Source organism: Grammomys surdaster, unplaced genomic scaffold (genome assembly GCF_004785775.1).
Source record: "Grammomys surdaster isolate TR1022 unplaced genomic scaffold, NIH_TR_1.0 338, whole genome shotgun sequence".
NCBI classification, from domain to species: Eukaryota; Metazoa; Chordata; class Mammalia; order Rodentia; family Muridae; genus Grammomys; species Grammomys surdaster.
In genome coordinates, this window is record NW_021604757.1 from 2,075,229 (window position 1) to 2,092,191 (window position 16,963).

The window sequence follows — 16,963 nt, forward strand, 5'->3', positions numbered from 1 at the left end:
ATGGTGGGAACGTGAGGAGGCGGGGCCTGCGCCGCGCTGCTGACCAATGGAACAGAGGGAGGGTCCCATCTGGTCTCGCCCAATCACAGAGAAGATGCAGACTCCTTGGGGTGGAGCCATGCCTGGGAGAGGCTGCATCATAGGTCGCTGGGCGGGCGCTGGGCGGGACAGACGGTGTGGTCAGGGGCGGAGCGGCAGACCGAGACTCAGTCCGGGCTACGATGGCGGCAGCTGCTGTGGTGGCAGCTACGGTCCCCGCGCAGTCGATGGGCGCGGACGGCGTGTCCTCGGTGCACTGGTTCCGCAAAGGACTACGGCTCCACGACAACCCCGCGCTGCTAGCTGCCGTGCGCGGGGCGCGCTGTGTGCGCTGCGTCTACATCCTCGACCCGTGGTTCGCGGCCTCCTCGTCTGTGGGCATCAACCGATGGAGGTGAGGGGACCCTATGCTGCGGGATGGTAACACTGAGCGGACTCCCCTGGCCCAGGAACTCCAGCCTGTGGCCACTCTGACACAGTGTCTTTGCCCTGTGTGGCCCGCTCTGGATTCCGGGGCGGTCTGGGGAACAGAGGTCACGACCCCTCTGTGCTGACGAGACTCTCGTCAGAAACGCGAAGTCAACATGCCGGAGGACCTGCAGCCAGTCCCTGGAAGAATGGGGTGTGCAGTGGGAGGGGAGAAAAGGGTTCTTGAAGAGAAGGAGCCCCTCACTGAACGCCCCCCCCCCCAGGGCTTCCCTAAGCCTCGGATTTGTTTGAATCTCCCCCACTCCTCTTTTCCCATCCTTGGGTAACCTCTCTTCACAGACAGCCGTGGTGGTGATTAGGGAACCTATCTTAGCATTAGTCAGTATTAAAAAAAAACCCGCAAGGGCGTCATTGGGTAGTGGCACTTTGTGTTCTTAACTCGTTATTTTTTTTTTAACATTTATTGGGAAACAGTATGCATGACATGGCAGTGTATAGAGTTAAGACGACGACTTAGAGGGTCTCATTCACCAGACGGTTCCAGGGTGGAAAGCAAAGTGTCTTTACCCGATGAGCAATCTCTCAGGAGATCCCCTTAACCCATCTGAGAGGATCTCTTCTGTAGTTATAACGTTGCTAGAAAGATATTCAAAGAGGGCTCACCCGTCAGCCCTTTTGCCTGTTGTCATAAATGATTCTTTGAGGACAGTTGGGCCATTACAGATGAGACTTTTAGGAGGTAATGATGTAAGGGTAAGGAAAAACAAAACCACAGTAGCAGGGTGCTGTGATAACTCCCAGAAGGTTGAGCCTTTTCCCAGCATGCTGTGACACAATTAATAAATAGGTAGCTGATGTATTTTCTCTGTAACCAGTATTCAGAAACAAGAAGTTTTGATACATGATGTACCCATCGCTCTTTAAAGGCCTCCTACAGTAGCTTGGTTTGTTTGCATTGTTGTGAGAGATGTTTGCTTATGGCCTTGTTACACAGGAGACAGTGCCTCTCAGCGTCCATTCTTTCCTCTCCAAGAGGGGTTTGCCCTGCTAGGAGAGTAAGTGTTCCTAGCACATGTATTAAATGCCCCTTCCTGCCCCATGTACACAGAGGGAACAACTAAAGATAGTCCTGGGAGAGCCAGCTCACACTGGTTTTAGGCTGTGCTATTACGCTGTCTCCCTCCAGTTTCCATAGATAGGAGGCTGGATTTGACAAACACAGGCAAATGATTGCCTCTACTGTGGACATTAAACCAGGCCTCAGACTTTGCCCTCCCCTTCCTTTTGGCAGTGTGCCAATGTGGACAGAGTCAATAGAGTCTGACTCTGACTTGTTATGTTGTCATGAAGATGTTTCTTTTTTCACTGGGATTTAGGGTAGTGCTGTCTATGACTGCCTACTCCTATGCGATGGGGAAGATAAAAGAGCCTTTTTCTTTTCTTCACAAACTTGATTGGACTACAATATATCAGAAACTTGTTTTTTTTTTTGTTTGTTTGGTTGGGTTTTTTGGGGGGAGGGGTCACCCTTTTGTAGTGTCACTTTGGAGAGAATGAAGCAGAAGAGGAACGAGGCAGCTCAGATGCTTGAGCGACATCTCAAATCATGTGGAGATGCAGCTGCTGAGAGGTGATTTCAGGGTTGTAGCTGGTGGGCCGCCGCTGAGCATGGCAGTGAGCCGTAGGGCTCAGCGTGCTCCCACAGCCTCCAGAGACCTGCATCTGAGTAGAGAAAGACTAGTAAACAAGCATAAATGAAGGAGGCCTAAATGCCATGAGCAAAATAAGATGAGGTGGGGGTGGGGCAACACAATCTACAGATGTGTTTTTAATATATGCCTCACATTGGAATCACTTAAGGATCCTTTAAAGCTTCCTGGGCTCCCCTCCCCCATTTCTGATTCAGCTGCCCAGCTGCACTAAGGAACTACAGAGAGCCAGGCAACCCAGGGAGTATGTTGCTTCAGTGCATTGAACCGGAAGTCTAATTAGCTTTGGCATTTAGGAGGACAAGGTGAAATAGCACAAAACAGATCGAATATGGTAACTGCTCCTGAGCCTGGCAGAAGGCACACTCCAGCAGCCGCGCCATTGTTCTTGCTCCTGATGGTTTGAGTGCAGGGCCGAATGCCATTTGGTGCACAGGGTTGGAGGCGAGGAGTTTGCCACCCCCGCTCCCCCACTACCCCCAGCTGCACTTCTGCATAACTACAGTATGTGTAATCTTCCGGCACAGCTTCTGAGCTTGGGAGTAGTCTAAGAGAACGGGGCTGCCGCATAACGGCCCTGCCCCCTACTGCTTCAGCAACCTACTCTGAAATGCCTCTCTAGAAGGGTGGGGCCCATCTGGCAGAAGTGGGAGATCTGAATCTGTCACCTCTGTTACACTGACTCCCTCCCTGCAGATGGAATCAGATTAAAATAGCCACAGTGTTAGAGAGAAAGGCAACCAGGAAAAAAATGTGTGTGTGTGTGTGTGTGTGTGTGTGTGCTCACGGGCGCATGCTCATGTAGGCATAGAAGTAGGCTGCCATACTCTTTGCCTTGGTGATGATAATAGGAAGTCTATGGGCCACTTCTAGCCCTGTAGCTCCCAGGAATGTTTTTCTAGCATCTTTCGCCATTTTTCTCTGTCCTTCCTTTCCCAAATTTGCTGAATCTAGAAAAGAGGTGCTGCAGGCAAGAGCCAAAACAAAAGGCAGCTGTGAATGGCTTCTAGATTTTAAAAATGGGGCAGACTCGATCCAGTTTTAACTACTTTCTCTCTGTCACAGCTTAGATGTCAGCCAGGATTCTCCTCCTACTCTGTTGAAATCATTTTGACCCTGGTGCAGCATCTCTTTCAAGAGCTTCTGGAGCAGAGGGAGTTAGTAGACGTGTCTTTTTTCTTAGCCATTTCTCTCAGAAATTAGCCAGTGGTATAGGATGGGGACTCTTGTCATCTAGGAGCTGAATGCAGCTGGACAGCTGGTCCATCAAAGAGGGTGGCCTGGGGACTTGGTCAACAAGGAGGAGGTGGGATCTGTAGTTGCTAGTAGAGATTTGAGTTCCTTGAGCTGTTAAGATCTTCACACTGTGACTCTAGCAAGAGGCATCACTGTTCTGTAAGCCAAGAGCACATTTCCATTTGCCTAAGATGGGTAAACACTGTTTAAAATTAAGCTCCCTGCAAAAGAAAAAAATAAAACCTATACTTCTATTTGAATGAGATTTAGGAACCAATCTCTGCTACCAACTGTAGGATTAGATTACTCCTTTTGGTGGGGCTTAAACTCTGAATTTCTTGGAAGTGAATTTCTTCTATTAATATCCTGTTACCAGTCTGCCTGCCAGTTTATAATACTGTTATGGTTAGATAAGCTTTCTTGAACCAGAAGAATTTGGTCAAGGACGTCTGGACACAAAGAATTCACTACCCCACCCACTCACCACCACCCTCTGCTCTGTTGACAGATAAACCAAGTGTTTCTCAACACAGCCACTACTGTCCCCAGAGGAGAGATCTCTCTGAGTGGAAGTGTGGAACTCACTTGTTGTGAAGGGATCACCTCCTAGAGTTGTTGGGTGACAGTTTTCCCTGAATGTTTGGAAATCCCAATTTGGTTTTCTTCAGTTCTGTCTGCCTTTGCTCCAGGAGACTTATGTAATTCTGGTGCAAGGACTATTCAAAAGGGGGAGCTCTGACCGCACCCTTAGGGCCTGTGGCTGCTCCTTCAGGGGGTGTGCTTTGCATTTTGGCGCTGTGATCTCCACTTGGAAAAAGGGTGAAGATTAGCCCAAATGCCACCCCTTCCAGTGCTCACCTGTTTTCCTTTGCATTCCCCCTCCCCCTTAAGTAAAGAGAAGTGAGCAGGTACAGAGGGCGGTTTGAAGGGAGCACAGGCCAGTTTTCCCTGGTTAAGACAACCTGAGCCTGTCTGGTGGGCACTCTTTAGGAGCAGCTAGCTCTAGTTCCTTTGGTGCTTTTCAGAGCTATCACCCAACAGGTACAAAAGGTGATGTCATGAGTGACCTCCCTGTCTGTGGCAGCCTGGGGGCTGGAAACTACCTTGGGATCTCCCTGTCTCCTTCCTATCACCTCCTGGGAAGCTGTTCTGAGTCCATCCTGGGGAGGATGGGTGGTGGAAGTAGTTCAGCATTTCCTTTTCTTGGTGGTGGCTGGAGCTTGAAATGGTTTCACTGTAGCTTGTTTGTCCCGGAACTCATTTTGTAGACCAGGCTGGCCTCCAGCTCATAGAGATCGGCCCACCTCTGCCTCCCAAGGGATGAGATTAAAGGCAAGGGCCACCACCACCCTACTATACTAGGTAAACATTTCTTAAGTGTCAAATAACTCGAATCTGATGGACTTGGGGTCGAACCCAGTAGAAGCACAGTTGAAAACAAAAATGCACAGTGTACCAATACTGAGGTCAGGGCGAAGTGCACGCCACAGTGGAGCGTCTTCAGTTTTCATGGACAAGTGAATTCCCAGGCATGTTCTGATCGTAGCAGTCTGGGACGGAGCCCAAGAGTGTGTGTGTGTTCTAGCAAGTTCCTGGTCATGCACAGCTAGGGCTACTGAGCCTCACATCACACTTTGGGGAGCAAGGATCTGCAGGAAAAATGTTAGTCTTTAATTGAGCTCTGGCACTCTAAACGCTGAACCCTGGGCAGTTCCATCCACCTCAAGTGTGCATTGCTCAGAGCGACGGGTGTGTTCATTGCTGAGGCCCAGGAGCCTGGGAGCTGAGAGCGAACACTGAGCTGTAGGATCCCAGGGCTCCTAGTTCTGGCCAGTTACTAGGTGTATTATGTTGGAGAAATTATTTAATCTTTGAATGTCAGTTTCTTCATCTGTAAAATGGGGACATCCAGGGACCTAGTTGTCTGATAATTAAATAATACATGCAGAGTAAATAGGATAGAGACATGCTCAGGGAGTGCTTAGTAAAAGTAGCCGTTGCCATTGTGAGTTGCACCATTGTTTTGTGCTAGCAGAAGACTTTGTCTTCTGCTTTCCTGTCAGAGAAGACAAGGGTATTCATCTATGCTATAGAGATGCTGCCAGAAGCTCTCCTTTTAGTAAATGAGTTCTAAAAATAGAGTTGTGTAGGAAACAGATTGCAACATACTCTAGAGTCTATATTTCCTGTGCATTTCAGCCTTAATAACTGCAGATTGAAGTTCTCTGGGGTGTGGTGACTTGTGAAGATAAAGACCCTTAAAGTCTACGGCTAGGACGTATTGAGATCTTCTGATGGGAAGAAGCTCTGCCCTGAGGTGTGGAACTGTGCCTAGCAGAGCCTCCTGTTTCAGGTGGCTGAGGCTGTCCACTCCCTGAAGTCTTCTTTATTTTTATTTTGTGTGTGTGTTAGGTGTTAACAGCCAGGTACTTGCCCCCAAGACCAATTTCAGCAGGCTTGCAAATTCAGATTTAAGCAGGTTTTCTAAATCAGAAATTTCACTGCAAATGAACTTAAGGAGCCCTCAAAGCAACCTCCTGTCTCAATCCCTTGGGTAAGCCTACGTGCTCTTTAGCTCAGTGCTGCTCTGGGCTGGGCTCCTGCTGGAATGTGGGTCTACAGCATTGGACATGAGATTATGTCATTTTGTGTACGTCAGAGGCAGCAGGCAGGACCTAGTTATGATTGGCACTCTCAAGGCTTTGTAAATCTCCAGTAGTCAGGGAATGTAGCTCAGGGATCTATAGCAGATTCTGTGGAGGGACCATGACATAAGAAGCTTGGCCTGTTTAATTTGGGTCCTGAGAAGGAAGATAGGTATGTGGATGGACTGTCTGGATGAGGCTTGTGTTCCAGACTCGACTCTCAGCCCTTGAGTGTAGTGTTTAGAAATGGACCACTGAGAAAAAAACATGGCTTTCAGAGTCTGGTCTGCCTGGGCCACTGTGCCAGCTCAGTCACCTAATAGCTATCTGCTTTGGTAAATTCTCTAAACTCTCTTGTCAGTTTCTTTGTCTGCAAAATGTGAATAGTTGTTTCCTTCAAAATGTGTTGAGGGAGTCAAATTATGAAAGTACTTCCAAATTAGAATAGATCCATAGTCAAACTGATGACTGTGGTTGCCTTGGGAAGGCAAGGGATGATATTTCACTCTGTACCCGATTGCCACTGAGATTTTGAACTATATTAGTAGATAACAAGTACACTGAGCTTGAGGATCAAGGGACTGTGGGACACAGAGAGGAATGGAAACAGACCTTCAGAGACGACCCAGCCTATGGTTGTGGCTTTAGTATTTAACAGACATGTAAAACAGCACCAAGAGCAGCTCACAGTGATCATGTGAGTTCTGTGCCTAGGCTCTGTCTGAGGTTTTCCTTGCATTGTCTGATTTGATTTCTTAGCGCTTTCATGAGGTAACATCTTAGCAAGTCTATAGGCTCCACTGTTAGTCCCATGGTTGGATGAAAAAGCAATTAAAGAGGTTAAGTCACGTTGTCTCATATCACACAGCTAGCTAGTGTGGTTAACCCATCGCTCCTGCACACACCATACCAACTTGTTTGGCATGAACAGTGGCTTTGTTGAGAGAGAGAGAGAGAGAGAGAGAGAGAGAGAGAGAGAGAGAGAGAGGGAGAGAGGGAGAGAGAGAGAGAGGGAGAGAGAGAGATTGTTTACCACCTCTACCCTAGCCCCTACCCATGTTAATAACGAGGCCTTTGTGGAATCTGCAGGTTCCTACTGCAATCTCTAGAAGATCTGGACACAAGCTTAAGAAAGCTGAATTCTCGTCTGTTTGTAGTCCGGGGACAGCCAGCTGATGTGTTCCCAAGGCTGTTCAAGGTGAGCATGGAGGGCTGAGAGGGAGTTTCTGCTGCTTGGCATCTTCCTACAGAGTGAAATGCTATTCTGGCTGGCAAAATGGAAATACTGGTGCCTGTCTGGCCACTAAAATGACTGCTAGGTAGGGCAAAAGCAGAGACAGCTGGTAAATTTGCCAGCAGGGTAGAAACTGCTAAGGGAAAAAATTCTGTAAAATCAATGTTGTGTTGGAAAGATCCCAACTCAGCCCAGACACGCAGAGTGGTAAGTCCTTCCGCCCTGCTGCTGCTGGCTCCCTTATGTTTCCTGGCTCAAGCTAGTACATTTTAATAGAGCTTGTTCCTGCCAAGACTTTGAGGGTGGGGTTTCCTGTCTAACAAGGATTGCTGCCCACCTCAACTTGCTCTGCTTATTAGGAAAAAAGTCAGTCAGGCATTTGAGGGAGCCGTCCCTGTTTCCCCGTGGTAAGCAATTAATAAAATCTTCATTCTGAGGCTATACTGGAGGCAAGCCCATTTCCAGCTGCCTCTTTAAAATGCATGTTTTAAGGCCCGAGCAGAGACAAAAGTTCTCATGGATAGAACATTCTAGACTATTCTCCTTGTTATTCAGTAGCACTCCAAGTTCTATATGGAAAATCTAATGTCAGAGAAAGCAGCTTCATAGTGTGTCCCCTGCCCCCACCCCATTATTCTGTACACACCTATGAACACTAGTCATTAGCAATCTCCAAGGGCTGACTGAGTCATGTTCCAACTGCTACCATGTGCTAACACCCTCAACAGCCCTGAGGAGTGGGTTCTGCTGTCCCAGGTTTACAGGTAAGGAAGCTAGCATGCACCCCTGGGCAGGAAGTTGTCTTGGGCTCTCTGACATAGAGCTGTGTGTTTACCTGGCATACCCTGTACATGCGTTTGTTAGACTGTGGCTATGGCTCAGTGGTAGAGCACTTGCCTAATGTACATGAGGCCCTGGTCCCATCCCACCACAATAAAACCAAGACAATGGTAATAGAAAATATTTTGTCTTTCCTATCCCTCCACATTGCTCCTCTCTCCCAGGAACTCAGAGGCCAAATGGTCTGTAGCTCAGAAATACAGATCCATTGGTTGTTCATTGAATCACTCAGTGTGTATTTATTGAGCTTCTACTAGCTATCAGGCCCCTGACTGATAAGGCAATAGTGCTGCTTATACACCCAGCATGCTTTCTACTCTGAGTTCACACAGTGACGGCAAGACAGGTCAGTACTGGGCAGCTTCATTGCCTATGACAAGTACTGTAATAGAAATAGGACACGGCACAGGAGAGTCATCCTGAAGGACTGGGGGCTCTCATTTAATGAGAATCTTCTTATTCACAGGGTTGTATGAGTATGTAATGCCGTCATCTCGGTAAACCACTTAGCATAGTAAGGACTAAATAAATATATAGTGCATTTGGACTTAGATGGGCTGGAGACCCACCCTGCTAAAAACTCACTCCCCTGGGCAGGGCTGAATTAGGATATTGACCAGTGATTCAAAGCTTTAAGGGACTGTGACCACAGACTGGTTAGATTGTTTCTTTCTTGCTAATTACATGCTATATAGGGCTTTCTATGGCTTGTCTAGATAGCTTTTACTGGGTCTTCTCCTGGTGTTGCTAGGAGACCCAGCTATTCCTACCCGAAGTGACTGAAAGCTCAGAAAAAAATTCCCCTTTTCACAACCTGTAGCCCCTCCAGTTTGTTTTCTCTGGACTCAGGATAGCTCCTCCTTCTCCAGCTCTGAGAGCCATTAGCTCTGTTTGCTTCTGGCCTAGGGAGTGTTGCTGTGGAAACCATTAAGGCACTTTACATAGCACAAGTCTGCCAGGAAAACTAGGCCACAAGTTTGTAGAGTCTGAGGAGGCCTGGGAAAGGCTGCAGAGCAGGCGGGAGTGTGTGGGTCGCTCCCCCCCTCCTGTGTCCCCCCCCATTTCCACTGTGAGTCAGCCTCTCTGTGGGCTGGGGGGCTCCCCTGGGAACATTGTATTTATAGCCTCATTCCCTCACCTCAAGGCCACTATGAACACAGGGCCTTTCTATTGACTCCACCGTGTGGTTGGCCTCCCCTCCTGGCTGACAGCTCCACACTGTCTGAGCCTCCGGGGCTCTTTGCTTTTTGATTGAAACTATTGTCCAAGGCCCTTTCTTTGTTCTGTAGCTATTCTAACAGAGCTGAGATTAGCCCTGCTCACTCCCAGAGAGAAGCTGAGTGCCCAGGTCCCTCTTCTTGAACCAAGCATAACAGACTATCTCTACACAGGAATGGGGGGTGACCCGCTTGACCTTTGAATATGACTCTGAACCCTTTGGGAAAGAACGGGATGCAGCCATTATGAAGATGGCCAAGGAGGCCGGTGTGGAGGTGGTGACTGAGAACTCTCACACCCTCTATGACCTAGACAGGTAAGACATGGGGGCTCTCGGGAAGGTTGGCCATGGTGAAGACTGGTGATTTGGGCTCCTCCTAAGTGGAACTTGGACCAGTTCGGCAAGAGGGCTAACCGGATCATGAAGTTTGGTATTTTCTAAAACCTGGACAATAATGGGTCTGAGTTGGGGGCTAAAGAAGTCACCAAGAGGCTACCCAATTTGGTTAACAAAAAAGGCTTGCTTAGGCCCAAGCTGTGGAAGCAGGGAGGATCAATCTCCACACAGGTCTTCGTAGATCTGTCATTGGCTCATTGATCTTCCTGTTCTCCCCCTCTGTTGTGCTCCCAAACCACAGAATCCTAGCCTTGGCAGACCCCGTCTGTCGCTCCTCCCAGCAGGCCTCTGTTCTCTCAGACCTAGTTTCCACTCCTAGGATGATTCCTGGTCTGCTCTGCCTATCTGGGTTTCCGGGCCATGCATTTTGATAATACTGTTTGAGGGCTCTAGAGACCCCTGCAGGGTGCTGGCAACCACACCAGAGCCTCCTTCCCCCGTTGCCAGCCTCTGTGCTTCTGTGTCCCCTTCCCTGCTGGAGATGCCACTCTTCTGTAGCTGCTGCTACTCCCTGCCCTCCTCCCCAACCAAGGGCTGGCTGCCAGGAGGCTGGGTCACACAGCTGTGCACGTGAGCCAAGCCCTCAGGAGGAGAGGCTTGGTGTGGAGCCCTTCCCCTGCCACGTGCCAGAGGAGGGGGAGGGACTACAGAGGCAGCAGCCAGCTCCTATCTGGGCTAATGGAGGAAGAACAGGGAGAACAAACCGGAAAATGAACTCACCCGGACCAGGCAGGCCTTGCATAAGCTCCTTCTTGGCCAGCAAGAGCCCAGGAATCTGGCTACAAACCATCCACATTTATCCTTACAGATGCAATGAGCCCTCTTCAGCCTTCATGCCTTTCCTTCTTGCTTGTGAAAAGTGCTTGGCACACACTGCAGCACTCTATATGCTGCTGTTTCCCATAGCCCCAGACTCTGACTTAGGGAGCATTAGCCAGCCTTCACACCTCTGCTCTAGTGAAAAGGGCTAACAGGACAGTGATCCTCCAAGAAAGGAGCATGTTATACCCCTCACTGTACATCTCTCAGAGGCTCAAAATAGGGTAGAGAGAAGCCCTTGGTGTGGTCAGATAGGTACCCAGAGGCCCATGGGGGATTTTCTGTCTGATTAGAGAGATACGGTCAGTCTCTGTCTCTAGGCGGCTCCACGTGGACACCAGGAAACCTGGAATTGAGTCCCAGCTCTGGCCCTGCCTTGCTCCATTACCTGAGGCTCCTGTTCCAGCTCTCTGGGCTTCATTTTCCCTATCGGTAAAATGGAGATACAGCCTCCCCTGTGCCCCTCTTTCTACTCAGGGTTGGGACTGTGAGGTGATAAGGAGAGTGACCCTCAGAGCTTCTTGAGTCTTGCACTCTTTTTTTGGGTGGTCAGGGACCCCAAAATAAAGGGCCCCGGGAGTGACTTCAGATGTGCTTTGGGCTCCCCAGAATCATCGAACTGAATGGGCAGAAACCACCCCTTACCTACAAGCGCTTTCAGGCCCTCATCAGCCGTATGGAGCTGCCCAAGAAGCCAGTGGTGGCTGTCAGCAGCCAGCAGATGGAAAGCTGCAGAGCTGAGATCCAGGAGAACCATGATGACACCTATGGTGTGCCTTCCCTAGAGGAACTGGGTGAGTATGTCCTGCAGCACGCCACACCACACAGGCCGCTGCTTCCTGTGTGGGATGTGGCCTTCCTGTTTCCTTGTCAAAAGTTAGAAAATACTAGCCTAGTGGCACATGCCTGTAATCTCTGAACTGGTAGACAGAGGCAGGAAAAAACTGCCTGGATTACATGAGACCTTGTCTTAAAAGGGAAAAGAAAAAAATCAGAGAAGGTTGCTGTTATCCCCCACCCCTCACCCACATGACCAGTGAGCTGCCTGTGCCCTGCCAGGCTGCTGTTTCTAGCTGGAGCCTCTGTGTAGTTCCCTCTCTCCAACAGTAGAGGCACTGTCTGGTGCTGGTCAGTGGGCTTCTTCACTAGGATAACTAATCCTGGCTTTAGGTATCCAGTCAGCTTCCTGCCTCCCTCTTCTTGCTCAGACCATCTTCTGACCTGAATAAAGCCAGCCTTCTTCACTTTAAGGGGTTTTTTTCAGTTCTCATAGCACCAAGTCCAAGGTCTGTGGTTCCATTTAAAGAACAGATCACTCTGAATAGTGGAAATTATCATTTTTATAGTTGTGAATCTCCTTAAAGGTGTTTACTGAGCTGTTTCTGAGGTGACCTGACCTGCAATGCTATGACCTACTGTTCCTTTTGTAGGATTCCCCACCGAAGGACTCGGCCCAGCTGTTTGGCAAGGAGGAGAGACAGAAGCTCTAGCCCGCCTGGATAAGCACTTGGAACGGAAGGTATGGCCCTGTTTCTCTTCCTGATGGCAAGATTAACAGCAGCTCTCAGAGAGTCCATCCCTGTGCTGGCCACTGGCTTAAGTGCCTGATTGCATTATCTCCCTTCGTCTGTCCAGAGGCAGGTATTAGGCTCCCATCTGACAGGTTACAAACCTGGGCTTAGAGAGGTTGAGTAACCTGCCTGAGGTCACACCATTGGTTAGCAGTGTAGGAGGCACAGTTCCATGTGATCACACAGCTGGCACCAGGTTAACTTTCTTCTGTGGACAGCCTTTGCTTACTGAAAGGGCATCCAACCAGGCTTGATGCATGCCTGTAATTCCAGCATTGAAGAGGGCTGAGGCAGAAGGATTGCTTTAAGTTCCAGGCCAGAGTGGACTACAGAGTGAGACTGTCTCAAAGGAAGCAATAACACTGTTGAGTTGATAAAGCCCATCAGGTCAGTTAATGGGTGTCAGATGGCCCCTCCCATCTTTTTTGGTTTTCTCCACAGCTATTTTCATTTGCTTAGACCCAGATAGCAAGTGGCCTACCTTCTGTGCAGTGGGAATTGGCAAGAGGGAGGAAGAGGCTGAGGCCCAAAGGCACTGTGATCCTTACCCACCCATGACCAGAGAAGCAGAGCAGGTTCCACGGACTTGAGGACTTCTGCTTCCAAACTCTCCGACCGTGCAGTCTCTCTATAGTCTGTCCCTTAAAAGCACAGCATTTTCTGTCCCCACTCAAGTGACAAGGTATTTTCCCAGCAGCTAGGTAATAGCAATGGATCAAGGGCCCAAGGCAGCCTGCTAAGGAAGAATGCTTTCCCAGCCTCAGGAGTGGCCAGCCAGCATTGGAGGATATGGTGACAGCCTCAGCCTCCCTCAATTCAGCAGACGTAATATTCCCATTCAGATGTCTCTCTGAACTGAGGCTAAAACAAGGTCCTCCAATGAAAATTGAGGCTGAGAGTCAAGAACCACAAGGAGCCAGCTCCATGTGTCCTCATCAAGAGCTAATGAGGGACAGCTTCATGTGTCCACATTAAGGGCTCTGCACAGGGCTGGGTTATAACTTGATGGCAGACTGTTCTTCAGCCATGCTCAAAACCATCATTCCATCTTAGCACCAGATGAAAGGAAAAAACAAAACACCATACCCAGTGATTCGTAGGCTGTCTGGAGAGAGATGTTTGGTCAGAGGCAGGGATGGAGCTGACAAAGGAATGATAGGAGGAGCAGGACTCATGAGAGACAGAGCTACACCAAGTCTCATTTTTGTTACCTTAACAGTATTTGTAGGGGACTGCCCCTCAAATCTCCAAACCAGGAGCCCATTTTCTACACAACCCTGGATGCCACCCCATCCTCCACTCACTGGGGAAAACTGAGGTTTTAGATTGAAGAAATGATCCCTGAAGGGAGCAGCAGTTTCTATTATCGGTATGTTCTAGGAGCTAGAAAGACTGATGGTCAGGACAGACATGGAGAAGCACATTCTGTTTAGTTACAGATAGCCTAAGGGTTAGGAGAGCAGCAGGGCAGAGGGTTGCAGGCTCGAAGAACATCGGGATTAATTATCAATCAAGTGTTGCACTTCAGCTGGCCTTTGAAAGAGAGAGTCTTTAAAACTGATATAACCAGGAGTTTAAGGTGTAGCCTTTGGCATAGCAAGATCTAGGTGTCCCAAGAGTGTTAGGGCAGGTACCCTCCATCCCCTAGCTTCGCTCTGCTCTGTGAGTCCATCTCAAGTGGGCTTCCCTTAGCAGCAGGGAAGGTGGTCGGCATAGCCTATTTGTCTTCTGTCTCTGTAGCTCACCAGAGCAAGGAGCATGCCTCTCTTTCGAAAGCATCAGTAAAAGTCCAAAGAAATATTTTCATTGGCTTGGCTTGGGCCCTGTGCTCTTCCCTAGCTCGTGACCACATTCACATCCTGAGCCCACTCCTAGAGTCAGAAAGTAAGCATGGATCTGCCCTGCCCACTAGAACTGAGTAGAGAAGGTGCTCCATTAAAACACTTGGTGCTCTTACCAAAAAGGGAGGCAGACTGTGTGCCCTTTAACTTCTGGGCTTCTGTATTGGCATTCCTTTTTTTTTCTCCCCTTGAGACAAGATTTCTCTTTTTATCCCTACCTGTCTGGAACTCTCTCTATAGACCAGACTAGCCTTGAACTCACAGAGATCCTCCTGCCTCAGTCTTCAGAGTACTGGGATTAAAGGCATGTGTCACCACTGCCAGGCATGTATTGACATTCTGATTCTTCAAATAAGATTTATTCATTTTAATTCTATATGTCTGTTTTGCTAACATGTATGTATCACGTGCATCACACATGTGCCTGGAGCTCACAGAATCCCTGGACCTGGAGCTACAGACAGCTTTAAGCTACCATGTAGGTTCTGTCTGATGAAAGAGTAGCAAGTGAGTGTTTTTAATGCTGAGCCATCTCTCCAGCTCCAGTATTCTGATTATTAAATGAAAAAAAAAGGATAGTAGAACTGGAGTGGCCCTGTTGTGGACTCAGGGATGACACAGATGTAATGACAATGGTCAGCATCAGAGACAGGCAAGTTTCATATGTCCCCTACTGTAGATTTCATAAAGGATCACACCCAAGTTCAGTCCAGTGTCTGGTACCAGGCAGCTTACAAGTAATGCACAGATAGGGATGTGCCAAACTATACATGAGTGTGCAGGCACCAGGCAGTGCTTCTCTGTGTCCTTCCACAGAAACATCAAAGGAAAAGGAAGAGGTGCCAAAGAGTATATATACGTGTGCTTAGCGGAAACTTTGATGTGACTACTTTTTAAGTGGCTAAGACCGAGCTATAGGACTGAGGGATGCACATTTGGGTAGTAGGGGAGACAAGCAAGTTCGTAGAAATCCAAGGATAGTTGTGGAAGAATAGAGAGGCTCCAAACACACTTTGCAAAAGCAGAAAAATGTAAACATCTCCAAAATGTGGGAAGTAATAATTATAAAAAGCTGAGGCTGCCGTCACGGGTGGGGGGGGGGGAGATTGCTGAGGACTGAGGACAGACTGGGGGACTAGCCAGGTCCTGTTTCCAGAATTTACCTATGTTGACTTTAGAAGAATTTATGAAGCTACATGTTTGTGTGGGTCTCTGTGTCTGCGTTTGATTTAAGATTAAAAAAAAAAATTGGGGCCTGGAAAGATGGCTCATGGGTAGGAGTGTTTGTTTCACAAGCAGGAGAACTGAATTCAGATCCCGGCACCCACATACACAGCTAGTCACATAGTTTAATATAGATGGAAAATTAGCTTTTGCCAAAAAAGGAAAAAAGGAGGCCAGTTGTGATCTCACACACCTGTAAGTCATTACAGGAAAGGTTGCTCGGGTGGTCTAACCACCAACCTATTCCTCCCCCAAAAACCACACAAATGAGCTCCGAGTACTGGGAGAGTGTTTGGCTCAAGGAAAAGAGTAAGAAAACAATAAGGAAGACACAGACACCCAGCGTCTCCCCTGGCCTCCACACCTGCACACATTTGCACAGAGAAAAAGAAAACAAAATGTTTTATAAAGGTTGAAACCGTAGGATTAGGGGTGGGGGTGGGGCAAGGGGATGTGCTGGCAGAAGTACCCAGTGCCTGTCTGAGACACTTAAGGTGCAGGGGAGAGAAGCAGCAGAGAAAACCACATCTGCCAAGGCTGGAAACACCCATGACTTTGAGGAACTGTGGCCAGAGAGGTCTGAGTTGTTGTGTGCCTCTCTTAGTCCCCTGAGAAGCCCAGGTACTCCATTCCCAGTGTGGACAGTGCATCAAAGCGGGCTGTCTTCACAGTCCAGTCTAGATTTTATCTTAGCAGCAGTGGATGGAAAGAACATTGAAGAACATTCGGTAGAACATTGAGGACATGGTGAAGGAGAAGGGTGATGTCAGTGAGGAGGATAAAGTTGCCTTCTCTGTGAAGAGTCCAGCACGGGAGTGAGCTTAAGGAACAGAGCAAGTTCCGCATCCCGGTGAAACCAGCTGAGCTGCAGCTGTGCACAAGAGTGCCTGCCAAAAGATGGGCCTGGGGCAAGGACAGAGCCAGGGGCTGGAACACTCGGGGGATGGAGAAGAGAAGGAACTTAGAACCTAGGACAGTGGTTCTCAACCTTCCTAAGCTGTGACCCTTTAATACAGGTTCTCATGTTGTGTTGGCCCCCAACCACAACATTGTTTTCCTTGCTACTTTCTGTGACTTTGCTACTGTGATGAATCATAGTGTAAATATCTGATATGCAGAATATCTGATATGTGAGCCCTGTGGAAGGGTTATTCCGGAGGTTGAGAGCCACTGACCTAGAGTGACTAGCAGGTAGCCAGGCTGAGTACATGAGTGGTCCAGGGAGACCTGTGGATTGGAGACAGACATGGGGAGTGAGTGGGGAGAGCACCCAGAATCCAAGGACAGCAGTGCCTGGGGTCAGTGCAGTGCCAGAAAAGTCAAAGGCTTAGGCAGATGGCTGAAAAGTGTAGTTAAGAGAGGATGGTGGAGACAGGTTGGCTGTGGAGGAGAGGGCCTGGTGTGAGAGGCCCTCTGGCTATCACAAGCCCTTTGTTTTGATGATCATTTGTTCAGTTTGAAGAGTAGAAGAAGTGAGATCATTATTTCATATTCTTGGTATGGAACTGGTTAGGGGAGAGTGTCAGGTCCCAAAGAAACCTGGGACAACTCATTCAATGCCCGTGCCTCCCAACACTTTTCATCCTACCCCTCACTCCACCCCAGGGCTGGGCTTCCCTTCCCCCAGCTCCCAGTTCTAATATAATCCAGCCATTTCGGCTGTGTTCTCTCTTGGCCTCTTAGTCTTCAGCTCCTCACTTGGTCCTCTCCTCTTCCTCTTCCTCTTCCTCTTCCTCTTCCTCTTCCTCTTCCTCTTCCTCT

At 48.7% G+C, this 16,963-nt stretch overlaps 1 protein-coding gene across 1 annotated transcript in view; it reads left to right on the top strand.

Moving 5' to 3' along the window:
- The first annotated feature begins 215 nt into the window (after positions 1-215).
- The window catches only part of Cry2 (cryptochrome circadian regulator 2), a 24,194-nt gene continuing 7,446 nt past the window's right edge, over positions 216-16,963 (top strand). Inside the window, exons 1-5 of the mRNA XM_028778473.1 lie at positions 216-433; positions 7,148-7,256; positions 9,524-9,666; positions 11,176-11,360; positions 11,997-12,085. Of these exons, the coding sequence (XP_028634306.1) occupies positions 222-433; positions 7,148-7,256; positions 9,524-9,666; positions 11,176-11,360; positions 11,997-12,085 (738 nt within the window). The 5' untranslated portion in view covers positions 216-221. The remainder of the gene's footprint in view (positions 434-7,147; positions 7,257-9,523; positions 9,667-11,175; positions 11,361-11,996; positions 12,086-16,963) is intronic.